This window comes from Panthera pardus, unplaced genomic scaffold, assembly GCF_024362965.1.
Source record: "Panthera pardus isolate Hobbes unplaced genomic scaffold, ASM2436296v1 HiC_scaffold_4, whole genome shotgun sequence".
NCBI classification, from domain to species: domain Eukaryota; kingdom Metazoa; phylum Chordata; class Mammalia; order Carnivora; family Felidae; genus Panthera; species Panthera pardus.
Window position 1 is genome coordinate 17,555,329 of NW_026526969.1, and position 18,941 is coordinate 17,574,269.

The 18,941-nt window shown below is 65.6% G+C and overlaps 1 protein-coding gene across 1 annotated transcript in view; it reads left to right on the forward strand.

Annotated features, from left to right (window-relative positions):
* Positions 1-9,829: 9,829 nt before the first annotated feature.
* The window catches only part of LOC128774695 (translation initiation factor IF-2-like), a 35,212-nt gene continuing 26,100 nt past the window's right edge, over positions 9,830-18,941 (forward strand). The window contains exon 1 of the mRNA XM_053893789.1: positions 9,830-10,368. Coding sequence (XP_053749764.1) covers positions 9,947-10,368 — 422 coding nt within the window. The 5' untranslated portion in view covers positions 9,830-9,946. The remainder of the gene's footprint in view (positions 10,369-18,941) is intronic.

Below are 18,941 nucleotides of genomic sequence, written 5' to 3' on the forward strand. Positions count from 1 at the left end.
CACGCGGATCAGAGCGCCTGGTTTACTTAGATCTTCTTTTGTATCTTCTTTGAATAAGGGTTTTGCCCTGTTCTGACGTGGGCCCCCTCCCGGCCTGGGCTCGTCTGAGCGGCTTCCTGTCTGCCGGGCGCCCGTCGCGGCCTCTCCCAGCTGATGCCGGCTCTGCGATCTCTCTCCTGCCAGACCTCAAACCGGGGGACTCTCTCTGCCTGTCCCCACGACCTCTCTTCGCGTGGCGTCCCCAGGCGGCGTGCGCTTGAATGTGTTGGGGATTTGCCACGTTTCCGACTCTGAGCCTCCACACCCTTCACCCACGGCTTGGCTACTGCCTGCCCTGTTTCCAACCATGTGCTCTCCTTCCGAATGTCCTTGGAGAGCAGGAATCCGAATGTTCTAGGCTGGGGGGTGGGGGTGGGCAGAGGGTCTCTGTGGCACCTACTCGCCTCTTGGTCTCACCGTCTGCCAGGGAGACCCTGCTCCCAGCGCGGACGGTCTCCCGGCCCATGTGTGTGACGTTTGGACCCTCACCCCCGCCCCTGCCCCCGGATCCTCTCTCCCCCTATTCTCTTCACCGGCATCTCCAGGCGCTGTTGGTGGAGATTTTCAGGTGAACCTCTTCTCCCCACTGCTGCTGCCCTGGGGCCTCCAGCGTGCTCCCCGAGGGTTCCCGCCGCCCTGGTCCGGGGCCCTCAGCCGGCTCTCGACGCCCCCCGAAGACCACGGGGATGGGGAAGCCGTGGCTCCACACATCAGCAGCCCACGCGGGCTCCGGGGACCCAGAACAAGCATTTTCAACCCGACGGGACCTAAAACGTAATCTGTGTTCCAGCCGCTGCGAAAGTAAGAGAGAGGGAGGTGCCAGTCCCGGCAGCGCGAGGAGGTCCCCGGCCAGGCGGCCGCGGCAGCCGCTCAATAAAGCCGCAGGGAAGTTGCAATGAAGAAGACGGCTGGTGAGAGGAAGGCTTTCCCCGGGGACACCTTCCCGGGGCCACAGACCGGGCTCTGCGAGGGAGGCGGACGGCCAGGTCTGCAGGGATGAGTGGGCACAGGAGGCCGGTCAGGCGATGGACCGCCCGTCGGGCAGGGGCCTCGGGACCCTGGGACCGTGACATGGGCCAGGTGGTAGCCCCCCCAGGAACGTGGCCACGTCCTGACCCCTGCAACCTGTGGATGGGACCCCATTTGGAAGCAGGGTCCCAGACGTGAGTGAGTGATCTCGAGATGCGGTCATCCTGCGTTATCCAGGTGGGGCCTAAATCCAACGACGGCGTCCTTAGGAGAGAAGAGGCACACGCTGTGTGCTGCCCCGCCCCCACTAACATCCGTACCGGGGCTCGCTGGTGTGCGGTCGAGTCCGCAAGATTCCCCATACCATCATGACGCCTGCGTGTAAAGACAGTTTTTCTTGTTCCTTCCCATACTCTCAGCATTTTTATGTATCTATTTATTTTTGAGAGAGAGAAAGAGAGCAAGCCCGAGTGGGAGAGGGACGGAGAGAGAGGGAGACACCGAATCCGAAGGAGGCTCCAGGCTCCGAGCTGTCAGCACCGAGCCCGACGCGGGGCTCGAACTCACGGACCGTGAGATCATGACCTGAGCCGCCGTCGGACGCCCAACCGACGGAGCGCCCCCAGGCGCCCCTAAACTTTCAGCCTTTTCTCTCTTGTTGCCTGACGGGCCTGGCGGAGCCTCCAGGACGAGATCGAGTGGAAGTGACCATCCTCGTCTTGTTCCTGGTCTTCCGGGAGAAGCTTCGGTCCTTCGCCATCGAGGGTGATGACTGACGCCTTGATCAGGTCCCGGGTGGGCCACGTGGCCCCGGTGGGAGGCCGCCCGCCCCGGCCCTGCTGTGCCGCATGGAACGAACGGCACCGGTGTCCGTCCGCGGGGCCGGCCGCACGTCCCCAGCGGAGCCTGACGGTGATGGGCTCCGTCCTTATCTCAGTAATGAAGCCACAGAAGAGGCCATAAATCCAGGAAAATTAAAGCGTCGGCATCTGCTGAACAGAAACCCGTGCCTCCTGCAGCTGCTCTCCGGCCAAGGGAGGGGTCAGGAGCCAGAATCGGCATCCGAGAGGATGTGCCCCCCACCCCCACACTGGCCCTCCTGGACTGTCCAGGGGCCCTGTCCCGAGGGTCTTGCCGGTACGGGGGGCGGCCTTGTCCCGGGGCCTCTCCGACGGAAGGGGAGGCCCCTCCGAGGGGCTGTGCTCCTGGCACCAGCCCCAACCTCAGCCTGGGCTTGGCCCCAGCTACCTCTGGCTCCAGCTCAGGTGCTCATATGCTTGTCCTCCCCGCCCCGAGCCCCAGCCTGGGGGTAGCTCTGGGTGCCAGGGAACCCCCTCTTTACGTCGTGAGGTCGTCCCGGACCTCCTCCCTGGAGCGCTTGGTTCCTGACTCCAGCTGGACGCTGCGTGTGGCCTGGCCCACTCTGCCACCTCATGCCCTCCTTTCCCCCGGGGGGTGGGGGTCCCCGCAGGCCCAATCCAGCCTGGCCCCAGCAGACCCCAGTGTGTGCCCCGCAGCAGGCCCTGCCCCTGAGCCGAGGCGGGTCCTCCCCGGGGCTGGGGGCAGGTCCCGGTGGAGACCAGGCCGAGAGCAGGTTCCGGGTGGGGGGCGGGGGGTTCTTCCTGGTTATTCTAAGCACCCAGACAGCTGCTGACAGATCTGAGAGGTGGCTCGGTGATACAGGCTCACGTCTGGAGGGACAACGGGGCAACAGCAGGGACTGGTGGTGTGGGAATGCCCCCTCCCTGCTCCCTGGGCACCAATCTCTCCCACTGGCTGAGAAGCAGGTGCCCAGGCAGGGACGGGAGGTTGGGCGCTTTCTGGGGCTGTGTCTCTGGGCTGCCTGCCTTTGCCACAGGACCTCTGCGTCCTGCACCTCAGCCCTTGCTGTGGCTCCCGTGGGCTCCCATGGAAGGCTGGCGCTGCCTGGCGCTTTCTGAGGCTTGAGAAGCAAGGCTGCCCCTTTCCACCACACGGCGGTGACATTAGCTTTTGAGGGCCACAGTGGGGGCTGGTGTGGTGTGTGCCATGTCACCGTGGCCTCAGAGAATGCAGGGTCCATGCGGGCACCGGGAACCCTGGGGCACTAGTCCAACACTCCCTTATTCCCCGCCGCACCTGCCGGAGGCCTCTCCTGGCTGGGCCTACACCTCCACCTGCTGTCTCCATGCCGCCCCCCCCCCCCCCCCCGGCTAGTCCCACCAGGGTGTCCCCAGGCATGTGGCAAGAAGAGGAGCCTGGACACAATCCAGGCCTTAGCCAGGAGTTGGTGCTGTCCCGGCGAGGAAGCAGGAGGGTTCTGGAAGTCTCCACTTGAAGCTGGAATCCTCTGGCTGCTGGCCTGCCCACAGTCTGGCTTCAAGGACATGGTTTTCTTCAGGGACAGGTTGGCTGTGTCCTGCCTCATCTCCCTCGAGGCCCTCAGGGCCAGACTGCCGCTTGCCACAGCTCAGCTCTCCCAGGCGGGGTCTGGGGCCATCTGAAATTCTCTCCGGGGGAGGCAGGCGTCCCCCGGGGCCGGGCGGGCTGGCGGCTGTGGTGCGTCAGCCTCCCTCCCCATCTAGAACCGAGCCCTGCCTGCCACGTCCCGGCGGGCGGGTGCTGGGGAAGCCAGTGTTAAGGGGAATCAACGGAACATTAAACAAAGCAGGAACGCTTTACCGTAAGTGATGTGAATGCCTTCGGAGCCCCGGCCTCTGCCAGGCCCCCGTGGTGGCCTGGTGTGGGGGCACCTCACCTGCTGTCTCAGTCCCTGTCGCTGCAGCTAGAGCGGGATTCCCTATCCCTGTCAGGAAGGGCTGCTCAAATCTCCATTTAACTGTACAGATTAAAAAAAAAAAATGTGCCCTGGGGTGAATGCATGAAAGGAGACAGGAATCAGAGGCGGCCTGGCCTCCTGGCAGGGTCCCCACCGTCCCTGCAGCCCGGCATCCCCACCCTCCGACCCGACGGCTGAATGAAGCCGCCGGCCCACCTCGGCCGCAGGGCGCTCGTGCATCACCGGCCTGCCCGAGGCGGGCTCACCCTTCACATGTCCCCAGGCAGCTGGTGGCAGCTCCCGGAGGGGCTGAGTCACGCTGGTCTGAGGGGCTCCTGCTGGCTGGGCCATGAACCCCAAGCGCTCGGCCCGCGGGGGTGGGAGGGTGAATCCGGGAAAGAGGTCAGCATGCAGACCACATTTCAGGGTTCTCAGTCCCCAGCGGGTATGAGTCGCCTCTCCTGGGTTCTCGAGGGGCGTCCATAGGGGAGTCACTGCCTGCCAGGCGGAGGAGGGGCTGGCAGTGTTGACCTCTGAGGGTCTCACTCCAAGGCCTGAACTTTGGCGGGGACCCTGTGAGTGAGTCTGCCGGGCCCAGGCTCCTTGCAGGCAGGGGGGCCGGCCGCGCAGGGGGGCCGGAGGAGGAAATGGGGGCGGGGGGTGGGAGAGAAGCCTGACATCTGCCTCGGGTGTCCCGCTTTCCCACGGCCCCATCAAAGTCCTCTGGGGAAGCACCCTGGCCAGTTACCTCCCCCCCTCCCATTTCCTCACCCCACGTCGGCCAAGGCCCCTCCCCCTCGGGTGCGACCTTGTTGGGGGGCACTCCCCCTGGCTCCCCTGCACACCCAGGGGGCTGCACCCCTGGATTCAAGGCTGGGACGCACCCTCCAAGGAGATCCCACCCAAACCACCCAAGAGACGCCCCGACTCCTTCCCGCGAGTCCACCCCTGCCAGATGCTGCCGCAGGGCCGTCTCCCCAGGCCCTAGGCCGCCAATGATCCCAAGGGATGGGCAAGCGCCGGGAGGCCACCCCCGAGGGCGTCAGGTCGCTGAGGACGGCCCATCATCGTGGGCCTCCCTCTAGCCCCGCGGCTTCCGGAGATCCGACTCACTCCCCCCGCGCCGCACCCCTGGAGTGTAGAGCGTGCGGGCGGTTCCCAGCACATTCACAAGGATGTCCGATTCTAGAACAATTCTAGAACATTTCCATCACCGCAAGGACGCTCGTCCCCGTCCCCCTCCCTCCAGCCCGTGGCGACCTCGCTGCGGCTGCGCCTGTTCCGGACGCTTGGTGTAGACAGAACTGCAAGGCAGATGCTTCTCCCACGTCCACCCACGAGGTCGCCGGCCAGAGCCACACTCCTGTTCGCGGCTGAGGGATGCTGCATCGTGTGCATGGTCTCCGTCCCCTCTATCAGGCCCAGGGACCTTGGGGCTCGGGAGACGTTCCAAACCCCTCGGTGGGTTGTGCCCACAGCACGTCCTGGGCAGGGCAGGGCTCCCGCAGACGGGAGTGAGACTCGGGCCTGGAGCAGCCGTGCCCCCCACCTTCTCTCCACCCTCCTGGAGCTCCGCGTATTCGAACAACAGCGACAGGAGGAGGAGAGGGACGGGAAAGGGTAAGCCCCACACGCGGTGATGGTGAGGGTGTGTAGACCCTCCACCACCTTTCAACCCACCTGTAACAAAACGGACAGATTCTGTGCTCAGCTCCATTTAAGACTCCATCATCTAATATGGAAACCTTACCGCTCCCAGTTGAGACTCGAAGCCACATCCGAAATGCTGAGAGGCCCTGGACCACCCCCCCCCCCCCCGCCAACTGCCAGCCAGTCCCCGGGCCCCCGGCCCCGTGGTGCACATGCACAGCTTGGCAGGTGGGTGCCCCAAATCGAGCGCGGGCACCTTCGGCCTCCAGTGGGCGCCCGCCCCTCCGTGCACGCTGTGCGCCAGGCACCTCGCAGCCGCCCCACCTGCTCGGGCTCTAAGCCCCCTCTGCAGCTGTGCACCTGCAGAATGAAGGTCTGGAAGGTTCCACACTTCGGAGTGACCTGCTTGTGGAGACTGGGGGGCCGAAGCCACACCCCACGGCCTCCAGCCCCCCTCCACAGCGACCCCAGGTGACCTGAGCTGGCAGGCCTGGGGCTGGAACCGAACCGTCTGAGCCTGTAGCGTGTGAGCAGGTAGGCGAGGGCCAGCTCGCTGGTGCCAGTCAGGTGCCCCCCGCCCGCCCCAGCACAGCACCCCCTTCCCCGGTGCCTATTTCAGAGTGCACGGACTCCTGGGGTGAGCACCCTGGGGCCCCACGGAAGGCGCCTGACTCAGTCCTCCCGGTCTGCCTCCCAGCTCTGTCACACCTCACCTCCTGCTGCCGGCAGGAAGGTCACCAGAGAAAATATAGAACACCCAGTTACATTTGAATTTCAGACATAAACACTGTTTCTAGTACAAGTACGTCCCATACGTTACATGGGATATATTTGTACTAAAAAGTATTCATTCTTTGCCGTTCCAAGTTAACTGGGCAACTTGTTCTTTTGTTTTTTTCTTAGGGAGGAGAGCGCATGAGCAGGGAAGGGGCAGAGAGAGCCAGAGAGAGAATCCAAGCAGGCTCCACGCTGAGTGACCCTGGGATCGTGACCAGAGCCGAAATGAAGAGTCGGTCGCTTAGCGGACCGAGCCCCCGCCAGGCACCCCGACGACCTGTATTTTAACATGGGAAGCACCTGTCACTGGAGGCCGCCTGGCTGGGCAGGGGCCCGGGCTGCCCGTCCCGAAGGCCACCCTCTGTGGAGCCTGGCCCAGCCGCACGCACAGTAAGGGGAGCACCTGTGGGCCTGGCTTTCGGCGTCGGGCTCGAAGGGGCTGGGGGAGGTCAAGGTGGGTCGGCCGCCTGCCGGCCCAGGCCCCTGCTTGGAGGCCTGAGCTCCCTTCAGCACCCCAGAGGGCTCAGTGGGGCTCACCTCCACTCGTGCCCGACAGCCACCAAGCGGCCGCGCTGCGAGGACCCCGGCCCGGCACACTCACCTGCCGGGTGACCCAGGTGTCACCTCCCCAAGCCTTGGCTTCTGGCCATGGCTCTTACCAATCTCGTGTGGGCTAAGCCCTTCCTGTCCACCCACCTGGGACAGGCACGGGCCAACCCCACGGGAAGCCACGGTCTGGCCCAGAAAGCAAACAGGGCCAGCAGACGGCAAGGTGAGCACTGCAGAGGCAGCTTTGGACAGGCCCCTGAGCTCCGGAGGCTGCCCCCGGGTCCTGACAGAGGTGGCCACACTGCCCCCTGCCCCGCAGCCCGGACTGTCAAAGCGGAGGGCCCCCCAAGGCAGGCGGAATGTTCCACAGCCACACACCTCAAGGGGCTGAGGCCTTCTCCCAGGGGGGCGGAGCCTGTTTCTACTTTCCTCCCACTGAGCTAAGGGGCCATTTCCCCCACACCCCACGCACACGCCAGATCTTTGTCCAGGAAAAGCTTTGCCCTTAAAAAAACAGAGTAAATAGCAAAAAGCAGAACCAAATTTTCCAGAGGCCTGGAGGGTTTAAAAGACAATACATCTGAACACTCTGTACAGTTTAATTAAACAATTTTAATGCCAATTTCCAACTCGTCCTATGCCTCGTGTCTCCTGAACATTCCTTTCCGGCAACGTGAACGTATTACCGTCTCGGCGTTTTCAGCGTCATTTTCCCTCCCGGGCGAGGCTACCCCCTCGTGGGGCAGACCCCCTCTCGCCGATGACGGCCGGCCTCGGCTGTGCTACCTTGAGCGTCATGGAGGCCCGGTGCAAGCCCGTGGCTTCCTGGGGGCAGTCCCGCTGGACGCCGGGAACGCGGGAGTCGGTGAGCACCAGTCCGGGGGACGCAGAGCCTTGGGAGGCCGGTTCTGGCGGGCCCTCAGCTCGGTCAGACGGAGTGGAAGATAGTAGGAGGTAGAAAATGCCCCTTCGAGGGACGGCACGGCCCCGCCCGTCTGTAAACGGGCCACGGGGTTTCTGAAGGCTATGGGCCTTGTCAGGTTACAGATGTTGTCTTTAAAAAATAATGTCTATTTTAAAAAATCCATGGCTCTGCCCTTTCTGCAGACATCCAGAGGACAGAGCGTGACAGAAAAGGGTGACAGTCTGTCTCGTTCAGAATGACATGCAGCTTTCTCCCTGTGCCAAGGGACCCGTGGAAACTGTGCCCTGCCCTCCCCTTCCCCAGCACCCCACCTCAAGGCTGGCCTAGCACATAGGTACCCCAGGCTCTCTCTGGTTTTTTCTACTCCTCAGCCATCTCCTGTGTGCCACAGGGCCTTTGCACAGGCTGCTTGCCCTGCTGGGAATAACCCTCTGTTCCTCTTCTGGCTGCTTTCTTGTTCTCAATATGTCTCCTGCTCCCCATCTTTCTCAGCTCTCCATGGCACTTAACACAGTTTGTAAATGTTTTCATCCTGCATCCAAGGATGTGTTACTGGCTGCCTCCTTGCTGGAATGAAGCTTCGGGGAACAAGAACAGCGCCTGGACTGGTCCCTGTCGCTGGGTCCCCAGTTCCTCCCAGGGCCCGGTACCCATTTGACCTCTCGCTAATTTTTGTCCAGCAAACCACGAAGAGCCTCCAGCTGAAACCCATCTGGAGCTTCCCCCTCAATTGTAAGGAGTGTGGAGAACAGGGGATCCAGGGACCCTTGCCCAAGGACCTGCTTCGGCTTCTGTGTCTGTCCCATCCTTGCAAGCTTCCCTGCAGGGCTGAGGTCTAGGCCCCTGGGCTCTTCCAGAGCCTTCTTCCTCGCGGCCAGAGCCCTAATTGCTGTCTGAGGACTTTAATTACTGGTTGTGGCCCTCGGCCGCTAAGTAGCCACATTAAAATAGAGTAAATCTTTTCCTTTTCCTGAAAAGTTCATATATACAAGAGGGGGTGCCGCTCAGCGGTGAGCAGCCTGCGCAGAGGGCACCGCCTGGGGCCTGCCCGGCAGCTACTGTGGGCACGCCTTCCCGTACCTTCGTCCACCCCACAGAGTGCTGTGCCTTTCCCAGGGCGCAGCTGCCCCCAGGGCCTCCCCGAGACCTCGCACAGCGCCTTCCCCCCCTGCAGGTGGAGAAGCCCAGGGCGGCAGCCGTGCCAGGTCTGGGAGTCCCCAGGTGGCCTTCACTCCCTGCCACCCCAGCAGCCGGTGAGGCCTAAGGCTCCTGGAGCAGCATGTGAGGACCGGCCAGCTGCCTGCTCTTTGTCCGGAGGTGGTGGGGCTCTGCACGCTAACTGGGGTGGGGGGTGGGGGTGGGGGTGGGGGGGCGGGAGGGCTTGGCAGGAGCGAGGGAGCCGCCCCTCCGAGGAGGCTGGCTGGGGGGGTGGGGAAGGTGCTCCCAGAGCAGTAGTCCCATGGTGACCCGTGGTGACCGGTGGTCCTGGTTCTGACTCCAGGCGGGGCACTGGGGTGGGGAGGAGTCAGGAGCCGGCCCGGCCCCCACCCCCTCCGCTGACACCCGGAGGGGAGGTCTCCCTGTGTGCCTGGTGGGGGCCTGCCTTCCTGGTCTGGTCCAGGCGCTAAGGTAGCGACGGTCCCACGAGGACTCCTCTATGGAAGGACCCCTGGAACACAGGAGCTTCAGTGACCTGTTCTGCGTGTGCCCAGTGTGAGAGACTGGGGGCTGCAGGAGGGCCCGGCCCGGCCGCAGGGTCTCACGTGTCCCCACCCAGGAGGGGTGGGCACGGGACAAGTTCGCAGAAACTGCCACATGTATGCGCGCGCGCGCGCGCGCGCGCGCGCGCGGGTGCTGGGGGAGATGCGGCTGCGGGCGCACCCAGAATCCCACCCACGGACACAGCGGCACATCACACGGGCACGGTCACACCCAAAACACACACGCGGAGGGGGAGGGGCACGCAGCCTAGCAGTCACGGCCGCGGCCGCCCACGCCCGCCCGGCCCCGCCCCCTCGGCGACCCCGGCCCGCCTCGCCCGGGTGTAGGGGGCGGTGCGCGGCGGCGGGGAGGGGGAGGGGGAGGGGAGAGCCCGCCTCCGCGGCTCGGGCCGCCCCCGCAGCGGGGGGCGGGGAGCACGTTGGCGCCGCTCCCCGCCCCCCGCCGAGCCTCTCCGCGCGCGCCCCCTGGCGCACCGCGCGCCCGGAGAGGGGGTGGGGGGCGCGGAGGGGTCCAGCCCCGCCCTCCCTGCCCCTGGGAACGGGCGGGTGCCCCCCGCGATGGGGGAGGGTCGGTCGCGCGCGTGCCTCGGGGCGGGGGCGGGGGCGGCCCCTCCCTCTCGGCGCCCCTGCGGCCCCGCCCCCGCGCCGGCCCCGCCCCCGCCCTCCGCCGCTCACTCCGAAGTTTCCTGCGCCGCGCGCGGACACGCTCCGGGCTTGCTCGCCGCCCCGCGCCCCCGCCCCGCGCCCCCCGGCCCCGCGCCCCGCGTCCCCGGCTCGTCAGCCCAGCGGTCCCCTTCCGCCCCGGGGTCGCCGCCGTCGCCGCCGGGCCAGCCGGAGCGGGAGCCGAAGCCGGCGGGCCGGGGCCGGGGGCGCGGGCCGGGGGCGGCGCGCTCCAGCCGGGGCCGAGCGCCGTGCCGGGTCCGCGGTGACCGCGCCGCCCGGGCGATGCCCGCGGGGACGCCGCCGGCCGCCGGAGCGAGGTGAGACACGGCGGGGGACGCGCGCCCCACTGCGCGGCGGGACCCTCTTCAACTTAGCGGAGCCGGCGAGGGCGCCCTTGGGGCCCCCCCGCCCCGGCGATGGGGGAGGGGCGGCCCAGCCCTCGCCGGAGGGAGGGGGCGGGCGGGGGCGGGGGGCGCATTTGTCTCTAATAAGGGAAGACAAAGACATGCCGGCGACCGCGGCTGTTCCCGCAGCCCCGCCGTTCCCCAGGCGGGCGAGGAGTGTCGTTCCCGGGTCGCGGTCACCGCCTGTCACCCCGCAGGTGCTGCCCGTTGCCACCATGACCGAGGGCGCGCAGGCGGCCGACGAGGTCCGAGTGCCCCTGGGCGCTCCGGCCGCGGGCTCGGCGGTGGCGACAGGGGCGTCCCCGGCGAGCCCCGGGGCGCCGGGGCGGGAGGCGGAGCCGGGGTCCGGGGCCGGCGCGTCGCCCCCCGAGAGCCCGGCGGCCGAGCGCGGCGCGGAGCTGGGCGCCGACGAGGAGCAGCCCGTCCCGTACCCGGCGCTGGCGGCCACCGTCTTCTTCTGCCTCGGGCAGACCACGCGGCCGCGCAGCTGGTGTCTCCGGCTGGTTTGTAACCCATATCCTTCCAGGGCAGCCGGGCTGCAAGGCGTGGGGTCCGGAGCGCGGGACCTCCTCTGTGTGGCCCCTGCGAGGCCGGAGCGGGCTGGGCGCACGGGCAGCGTAGGGCACGGGAGTGGGGGCACCAGGGGCGTCCCCGCGTGCCCGAATGGAGTGTCCCGGGTCCAGAGTCCGTCCGGGATGGGAGAGGGTGGGAGAGAAGCGGCGAGGCCATCACGGACTTGGAGAGGAGAGGGGTCGGCGGGGCGGGAAGTCGGAACTCCCAGGGCTCCCGTGGGTGGCGGCCAGGAGGGGAAGGCCGCCCCCGGGGCCGACAGAATGTCCATCAGAGGCGGGACCCTTGTCGGGGAAGGGGAGGGGGAGGCCGGAAGGAAGTAGAGTAAGGGGAGCAAAGTTTCCAGCCTGTGCTTTGCGCCTCCGAGCGAGCGTCGCGGGAGATCGACCGGTGGGGCCGGAGGCGGTGCGCGGCGGCCGGCCCTTTTCCAGGGAGAGATGCCGTGACGTTGGTTGTGAACTCGCCTCTCCAGGCTGAACTCGGTGCTGGGGCTGATTTAAGTCATGCGCAGCTGGGGGTGGGGGGCAGGGACGCAGCTGGCTCTGCACTGTGGAGTCCCTTCTTCTAGTGCTTTCCCTGGGAAGGGGCCCCTTTTCTGTTCTTGGCCAGAGTGGCAGAGAAGGTTCTAGACTGGCGTTGGGTCGGCACTTCTGGGATGCAGATAGCTGGTCTGGTGGCCCCCCAGCAGATGACCTTTGGGGACTGTCTCAGTGGGGTCCTGTCCATCCTGAACGTTGGCTCTTACTGGTGGGAAGTGGTTTCCAGGTGGCCGGGCTGTGGGCGCCCTGCCTTCCTGCCCTTCCACAGGGAGACACTGGGCAGACAGGGTCCGTGGAGTGGGGGACAGGGCCGAGGCCAGGAGGCTGATGGAGGTGGGGACCAGCCTGTAAACTTTCCCTGTCAGAATGGAGACCGAGGTGAAAATGAGCAATGTGTGTGTATATTTTTTCTACCTTGTGTGTTTAACTGTGTAAATATTAAACGTGAAAGAAGAATCTGTACGGAAGAAAAGTAATAAAACCCATGCTCCTCTTTTCCGAAATCTAAACATCGGCTGAGTCCAGTTTACCTTCTGGTTGTCAAGAAGGTCATCATCGTCCCAAGGCCCAGGGCCGGCCTCAGGCATGGCGGCAGGCTTCAGAGCCTGCCTGTGTCCTGCACCCGTGATGGCCTTTGGGGGGCACCCCCCCCCCAGACATCAGGCTTGTCTTCCCGCACAGCATCCGGCCTGGCCTTCTCTCCGGGACTCTGACCTGGAGATGGCCAGGTCACCTCACTTTGCCGGGAGTGGTGGGTGTGGTGGCGGGTTGTGCCCTGAGGCCCTGGTTTGGGACGGGACCGGCTTCTCCAAGCTCGTGCAGAGACCAGCTAGGGAAAGAGTCTGCGAGGCCTGCACTTTGTCTCTTCTGACAGCCCCCGTGCCTGGCTGCGGTGTTCTCTGGAGGCTGACCCCGGGGGTGCTGGGTGTCCCGGGCCTTCAAGGCAGGCTGTGTCCCTGAGGGCGTCTGACGAGGTTGTTTGTGTTATTGGGCGCAGGGAAGGTGCGGTGGGGAGCCGTGCGCAGGTGGGCTGCAGCCCAGAGGGCCGTGGGGGCTGGGACTGGCAGGGCTGGGTTAGTGTCCTTGTGTGTGTGCTCCCCGTGACCACCCTGGAGGGGGAGGGTTTGTCAGCCGGGGGAGCTCACTGTCTCCTCCAACTGTGGGGGGGGGGCGGTCAGGGGTTCAGATCCTGGGATCATTTTACCTCTGTGCAAATTCTGCATCTGTCATGCGGGGTGGGCACATCACGGCCTTTGGTCTCGGGGATGGCCGCTGACCTCCAGCAGATACAGGGCCGCGTCTTGGGGGCGTGTGTCAGCCCTGGGGGGCACTCAGAATAAGCTGGCGCGCTTGGACAGGGGGGGCTCGGTTCTCTCCAAGGGTCTGCGGGGCCTCAGCACGGCTGCTCAGAGCACTTGAGATTCTCTGGGTCAGCAGGGCCGGCCCTGGCCGGACAGTGGGGCGTCCTGTAGCCACGGGGCACTTCCGCCGCCTCCGGCTGCTTCCCTCCCCATCCTGGGGAGCCTCTCACGCTGCAGAGGACAAAGTCAAAGGGAAATGGGGTAATTGGGTTTGCTCTGGGAACCCACACTCCGTGCAGCAGCTTCTCGCTTTCCAGACGCTGGCAGAATCCCAGCTGACGTCCGTGGAGCCCGGGCCGAGCCCGGATCCCGTCAGCGAGTGGAATGCAGGAAGGGGCCTTCCTTAAGCCCCCCGACCTTTTGGGAGCACTAAGTGGATGACCCCGGCGCAAATGACCGCGCCTGATCTGTTTTTGCCTTAAGGGGGCCTCCGACGCAGAGCGAGGGAGCCTGCAGGGGCAGCCCGTGCCCTCATTGATTTACTTTGCTTTTCGAAAATATAACCGTGCTGGAACTTTTGGGGCAAGTGCTGTCTCTCCTACACAGGTTTATTTATAGAGGGAGGTGGGTGGGATCTGTGTGTTGTAGCCCGCGTGGCTGGGTTATGTTCTGCCCGGGCTCCCCCAGGGTTCCTGACTCCGAGGCGCCTGCGACGCGCGACGCAGCTGCTGTGGTCCCAGCACCCAGGCCGGGCGGGGCCTCCGGGGACGCTTACCGGTTGGGAAGGGGGCCCCCGGGGAGGCCAGCTGCAGCCCGGCAAAGGTGTCGAGGGACTAGGCTGTGGTCGAGGAGGCACTTGGGGGCTCAGGGGTGGGGTGCACCTCCAGGGGCCGGGGGCCGAACACACCTCGGCACAGAGCTCAGAGAAGCCAGAGGGACGTGTCAAGGTCACATGGCTGCTGGAGGGCAGAGCTGGGTGAGCCCTGTGTGACTCACAGGTCCCAGCGTTTGGCAGGGGCGTGAGGCCGGACAAGTCCAGCGTTTTGAAGGTGTCTGGTGAACCCCGTGCTTCCGGCTGTTAAACCGCCACCCGTGCCTGAGGCTTATGGTGGGTGTGGGTGTCCTGGCCAGGACACTTGGGGCGTTGACGCGGGGCAGCCCCCCCTCCGTCCCGCAGCCCGCTGTGTCCCCACCAACCTGACGGGAACAGGACAGGTGCACCTTCCTGAGCTTGTGGCTGTGATCCCCTGAGCACTTTGTCTTACGCACACACGGGGCTTTCTGCGTGTGCTCTGGGGATGCAGGCCTGGGGTGCCTCTTCTGAGCTCCTTCTCATCCCAGTGTGCTGTTCCTGGATTCGGGCCCTCGTCTGGCACCAGTGTGTCTGTTTCCCTGGACTTGGTGTGCCTAGGCCGGCCCTTCCAGGGGAACGGGCATCTTCCCAGAGGCCGGGAGGGGTCTCGGACAGGCACTAAACCCGCCTGGGGGGGCAGATGGGAAGGCCATCCTGGCCCGGGTAGAATTAGGGGACACAAAACAGAAATGGTGTGCACAGTGTGGGGGCCTCGCCCCTCTGGGCCGGCCGGGCTGTAGCGTATCTGCCCCAGGCCCACGGTCACCAGCCTGCAGGCCAGGTCCCTGCGGCCCTGAGACTGAACCTCACGGCTCGTGAAGAAGGAGGTCCCGAGGGCATACGTTCACGCCGAGCATCTCTCTGGGGCTGGGCGGAGGGGATCAGATGCAGAGACACCTGCCCTCTCCCAGCTGAGACAGGGGTATCGTGGTGGGGGCTTCACGGGGAGGTGGTGTTGTCCCCGAGACCTGAGAGGGCAGCGGTGGAGAGGCGGATCTCGGAGTACTCGTCAGAGGCAGGGCTGGGGGTGTCATGTTCTTAGTGTGGCTGCTCCTGGAGGGTTTGAGGGGGAGGGCTCTGAACACTGACCTGAGCTCCCGTTTCTCCTAAGTGAGAGTTGGGCCGTAAGGTGTCACCTCCCTGGGTTCTGTGGGTTGCTAAGGAGGGCTTCTTGGAGGAAGTGAGGTTGGCTTGGGCTGTGTGGATGGGTAGGAGCTGGTGGTAGAGAAAGAAAAGGAAGGCTTTTATGGGTTTCTGGTTCCCACAGGAAAGCAGCCTTTGAGGGGGGGCAGGCCTCGGAAGGAGAATTAGTGTGAGTTGAGTTTTGTCCGCCTTCGAGGGACCAGGCCGTGTCCCCATTGCTTTTGGTGCCCTGGGGCTGCCCAGAAAGGGATTCGGCCGAGAGCTTGTTTTCTCTGCAGTGGCCTAGACTTCAGGCTTGTCCAGGGCCCGCACCTCAGCCCTGACGGGGTTTTGAGCTAGGGCAGCATTTGGTGTTGGTTGAGCTCACTGGTGGCCTGATTCGTTGGCGGAGGCCAGGAAGCACAGAGTCAGTGCTGGGTGCGTGTGTCACGGTGAGACCAGGTGTGGCCATTAGCCATTCTGCAGCTGAGTGTGGCTGGACTGATCTCAGTGAAGGCGTTGGGGTGGGTGGGCCAGGTGGAGGCTGTTGGGGCCTGGGGGTCAGGGGCGCGCTAGAAGCTTAGTGGACAGGGACTTGGGTGGGAGGACGTGGACAGGAACGTCCTTGGCTGGGGAGCAAATGGCACAAGCAAAGGTCCTGAGGCAGGGGGAACGTATCCGTGAAGCTTGGAGCCGTTGGGGGTTTGCGAGGAGGCCCAGGTAAGGAGAGGCAGGAGGCCAAGGCTAGGAAAGCCTTGTGGGCATGGCAGGCAGGATGGCGGGCTGGCCTGGGTCTCAGGGAACGGCTCTGCCTCCAGCTGGCCTTGGGGCTTATTTCTCAAGGTCGGGGCAGTGTGGAGACCGGGCTGGGGGAAATGGTGGTGAGGTAGGGAGAGAAGAGCAGGTCCAGAGCGCCCTGGGGGCAGAGGCCTGGAGGCGGGACTGAGGTGAGGGCGTAGCCGGCACCAGCACCCAGACCGAGCCCTTGGACTGTGTGGGTGTCGCATTCGGACCCCCCAAATCTGGTCTGGCCGAGGGAGGCCTTGGGCGCCCTCCCTGGCATGGTGGAGCCCTCGGGGTGGTCCAGGGTCGCTCCCCGCGCCTGCCGGTGGTGCGGCAGGCCAGACAGCGGCCTCCCGGGGTTGCTGGCAGGACTCCCGAGTGCAGAGTGAGGATGTGAAGGAGTGCGGGGGATGGGCCAGCCTGTCTGGCATCCCAGGGGTGGATTCAGGGCAGCCAGGCTGGGCCCCAAGCAGTGAAGGTCGGGGCGTCCAACGTGGTGTCCTGTTTGTGTCCAGAGCCCGCCCTGGAAGGGGGCGGCACAGCCTGGGAGGCCCAGTTAGGAAGGTCCTTTTTCTTTCTGCTTGCGAGTGGGTATTTGAGCGGGCGGGGTGGGGGGGAGCCTCAGAGGAGCCAGATACCCCCTTTCTCCCTCGGTGGTTAATTCTGACACCGCGGCGACACCCAGGAGTTGCGCGGGCCCAGGTCGACTCCCCGGCAAGTGGACCTGGGGGGTGCAGTCAGGCGAAGGCCCCACGCGGTGATCCGGAGCCTTGGATTCCCAGACAGGATGGGGTGCAGGGGAAGACAGCCTGGCCCTCGAGAGCTGGCAGCGGGTCTGGGCACCATCCCCAGAGCGCCGTGCCTGCCGCGGGTGACAGATGGGGGCCACTCTGCCGCGCTGTCTTCCCCGAGTGAGTAGCAGCTCGTTCTGCCCGGGGCGGGGCCGCACGGAGCAGACGCACGCCTTGCGGGGGAGGTGGGGGTGTGCTTCCCTGAGTCGGGCCGCCGAGCCCTCGCCCTCGTCTGCCGCGGGAACGGGCTGGCAGGGCCCCGGGTTGTGATCAGCGGGGCAGCTGATGAGTGTGCGAAGTCAGAGCGTGCGGGGGGGAGGGGAGGCGGAGGAGGGGGGGGCCGCCTGTGTCCTCGCCAGCAGCAGGAAGCTCTGTGTTGTGAGCCGCCTGCGTCTCTGGCTGGGGGCCGCTCCTGGCTCTTGGGGGGTGTGGGCCCTGGACGAGCCCCTTTCCTTGCCTGCGACGCGTGTGAGGACCAGGTCCGTGTCCCAGAGCAGACCTCCCCAGTCCCCGGCCTCCACCACGGCCTTTCTTCGCCAAAGCTGAGGGCAGAAAGGGGACCGCAGAACCCCCTGCCCGGGCTCCTGAGGTTTGGGTGTGGCTGGTGGTCTCCAGGCCTGGCTGCTCACGCGTGTCGGATGGACCCAGGCCAGGCCGCAGCTTCGTCCGTCTGGACGGTTTAGGCCAGGGAGGGAGTGGACGTTCCCGATGCACCTGCCTGTGTGGGCACGCACGCGCACGCTGGTTCTCCTCGGTGGGCGCACGGCCCATCCTGCTGGAACACGGTAGAGCCTGACCCTGGCCTTGGCACAAAGACGCGCCGGGCCAGGGGCAGCAAGCCGGTGTGGTCACGCTGTCCTCTCTGTTCTGGACTCTGTTTGCCCTCCCCCCCTGCTGAGGCTGACGTCCAGGGGAAGTCAGAGTACGGGCACAGTGGGGACATCGGGGTGGACAGGGCTCAGCATCTGTTCTCTGGACCGGACCTCAGTGGTCTTCGGCAGGAGCCCTGTGTCTCAGCTCCTCTTTGGCCTGGGGGCCGCAAGGGCGGGGGGACAGCATCTCTGCAGGGGGCAGGCCTGAAGCCAGTGTCCCCCCACTGGAGGAAGGCCCCAGGGCCTTCTACGATTCCTTGGCTCTCCCTGGCCGCCAAGGAAGGGGGTTAATGGTCCCTTCGTGCAGGTGGTGGTGGCCCCATGCTTTCTTTGGTTTCCCCTTGTGTCACATCTGATCGTCCTTGTTGGTCATTGATAATGTGGGGTTCACTGGGGGCCCCGGATCGGGTGCTGAAGGGCCCAGTCCAGTCTCCGGCTAGCCGACGACAGGGCCTCGAAGACCCTGGACTTGCTCTCCATCCCGTCCCCCGTCTGCACATGGGGTGTGCAGTCTGGGACACGCTAACGGAGGAGGGAGAGGCGGGGGTGTTTCCCAGTAGGCAGCAGAGCCAGTGGTGTGGACGGGATTCGGGTCCTTGGAGTCCAAGGCAGCCAGGCGGAGGTGGCCTCTGAGCCTGGGGCATGGGGTGGGCGTCTCTCTGATGCCAGGCCCCACCATTGTATCAGAGGTGGGGGCCACTTGGGCCACCACCCTGAGACCATCGTCTGGACCACTGGCCGAGTACGGCACGTCCCCCGGGAGGATGCCCGACAAGCCGGCCCGGAGGGACCAGCCCCTCCAGCCCCTGACCCTCCAGGTGGTGGCTGTAGGAGCGAGCCCCCCCCCCGGACCCCCTCCCCCTGCCCCCCGCCCCAGGCTCTCCAACGCTGGGCATGGAACCACATGGCGAGTGTTGCTGGACCCAGGCCCGAGGCCGCCACCCACCCCACCCACTCAGTGCCCCGGGGGCGACCTTTGAACCCCTACTGCTTCTGGGGCAGCCCAAGTGGCCAGCCTTCAGCTGACCTTTTCCACTCGGTTACGGCGATCCCTGTGTTGGTAAAAGGGGTGCGTGCACATCCCTCAGGCCGTGTGTGCGTTTTGGCCTCTGCCCTTGATTCCGGCCTGGGGACGGGTCCTCGCTGGCCCCAGGGAGACCGTGAAGGGGGTGAAGGGAAACAAACACGAGGGCAGCGGTGTTGGGGCGAGGCGAGGAGGCACCCCTCCTGTGCACCGGGGCAGGTGCTCGAGTCGGGCAAGCAGGGTGTGTGCTTACGGTGGGCAGAGGGCGGGCGCAGCGTCCACACTAGCTGGCACGTGTGAGCCGCCGTGCTGGCTTGAATAGCGTCCCCCAAACTCACGTCTCCGGGGAAGCTCGGAACGTGGATATGTGTGCAAGTCGGGCTTTTGCGGTTGAGGTGAATCTGGAGAGGGGGGAGCCCTGGGGCAATGGCTGTGTCCTCAGAACCAAGACTGAGGTCCTGGGAAGATGCAGGCAGATGTTGGGGTGATGTGTCTGCAGCCCAGGGCTGCCCAGGGCTTCCACAGCCATCAGAACCTGGGGGCACCTGGACCCCTCCTCCCTCGTGGTCCCCAGGGCACCTGCCCCAGCTGGCACCCCCCCCCCCAACTGGGCTTGCCTTCTGCGGTCCCC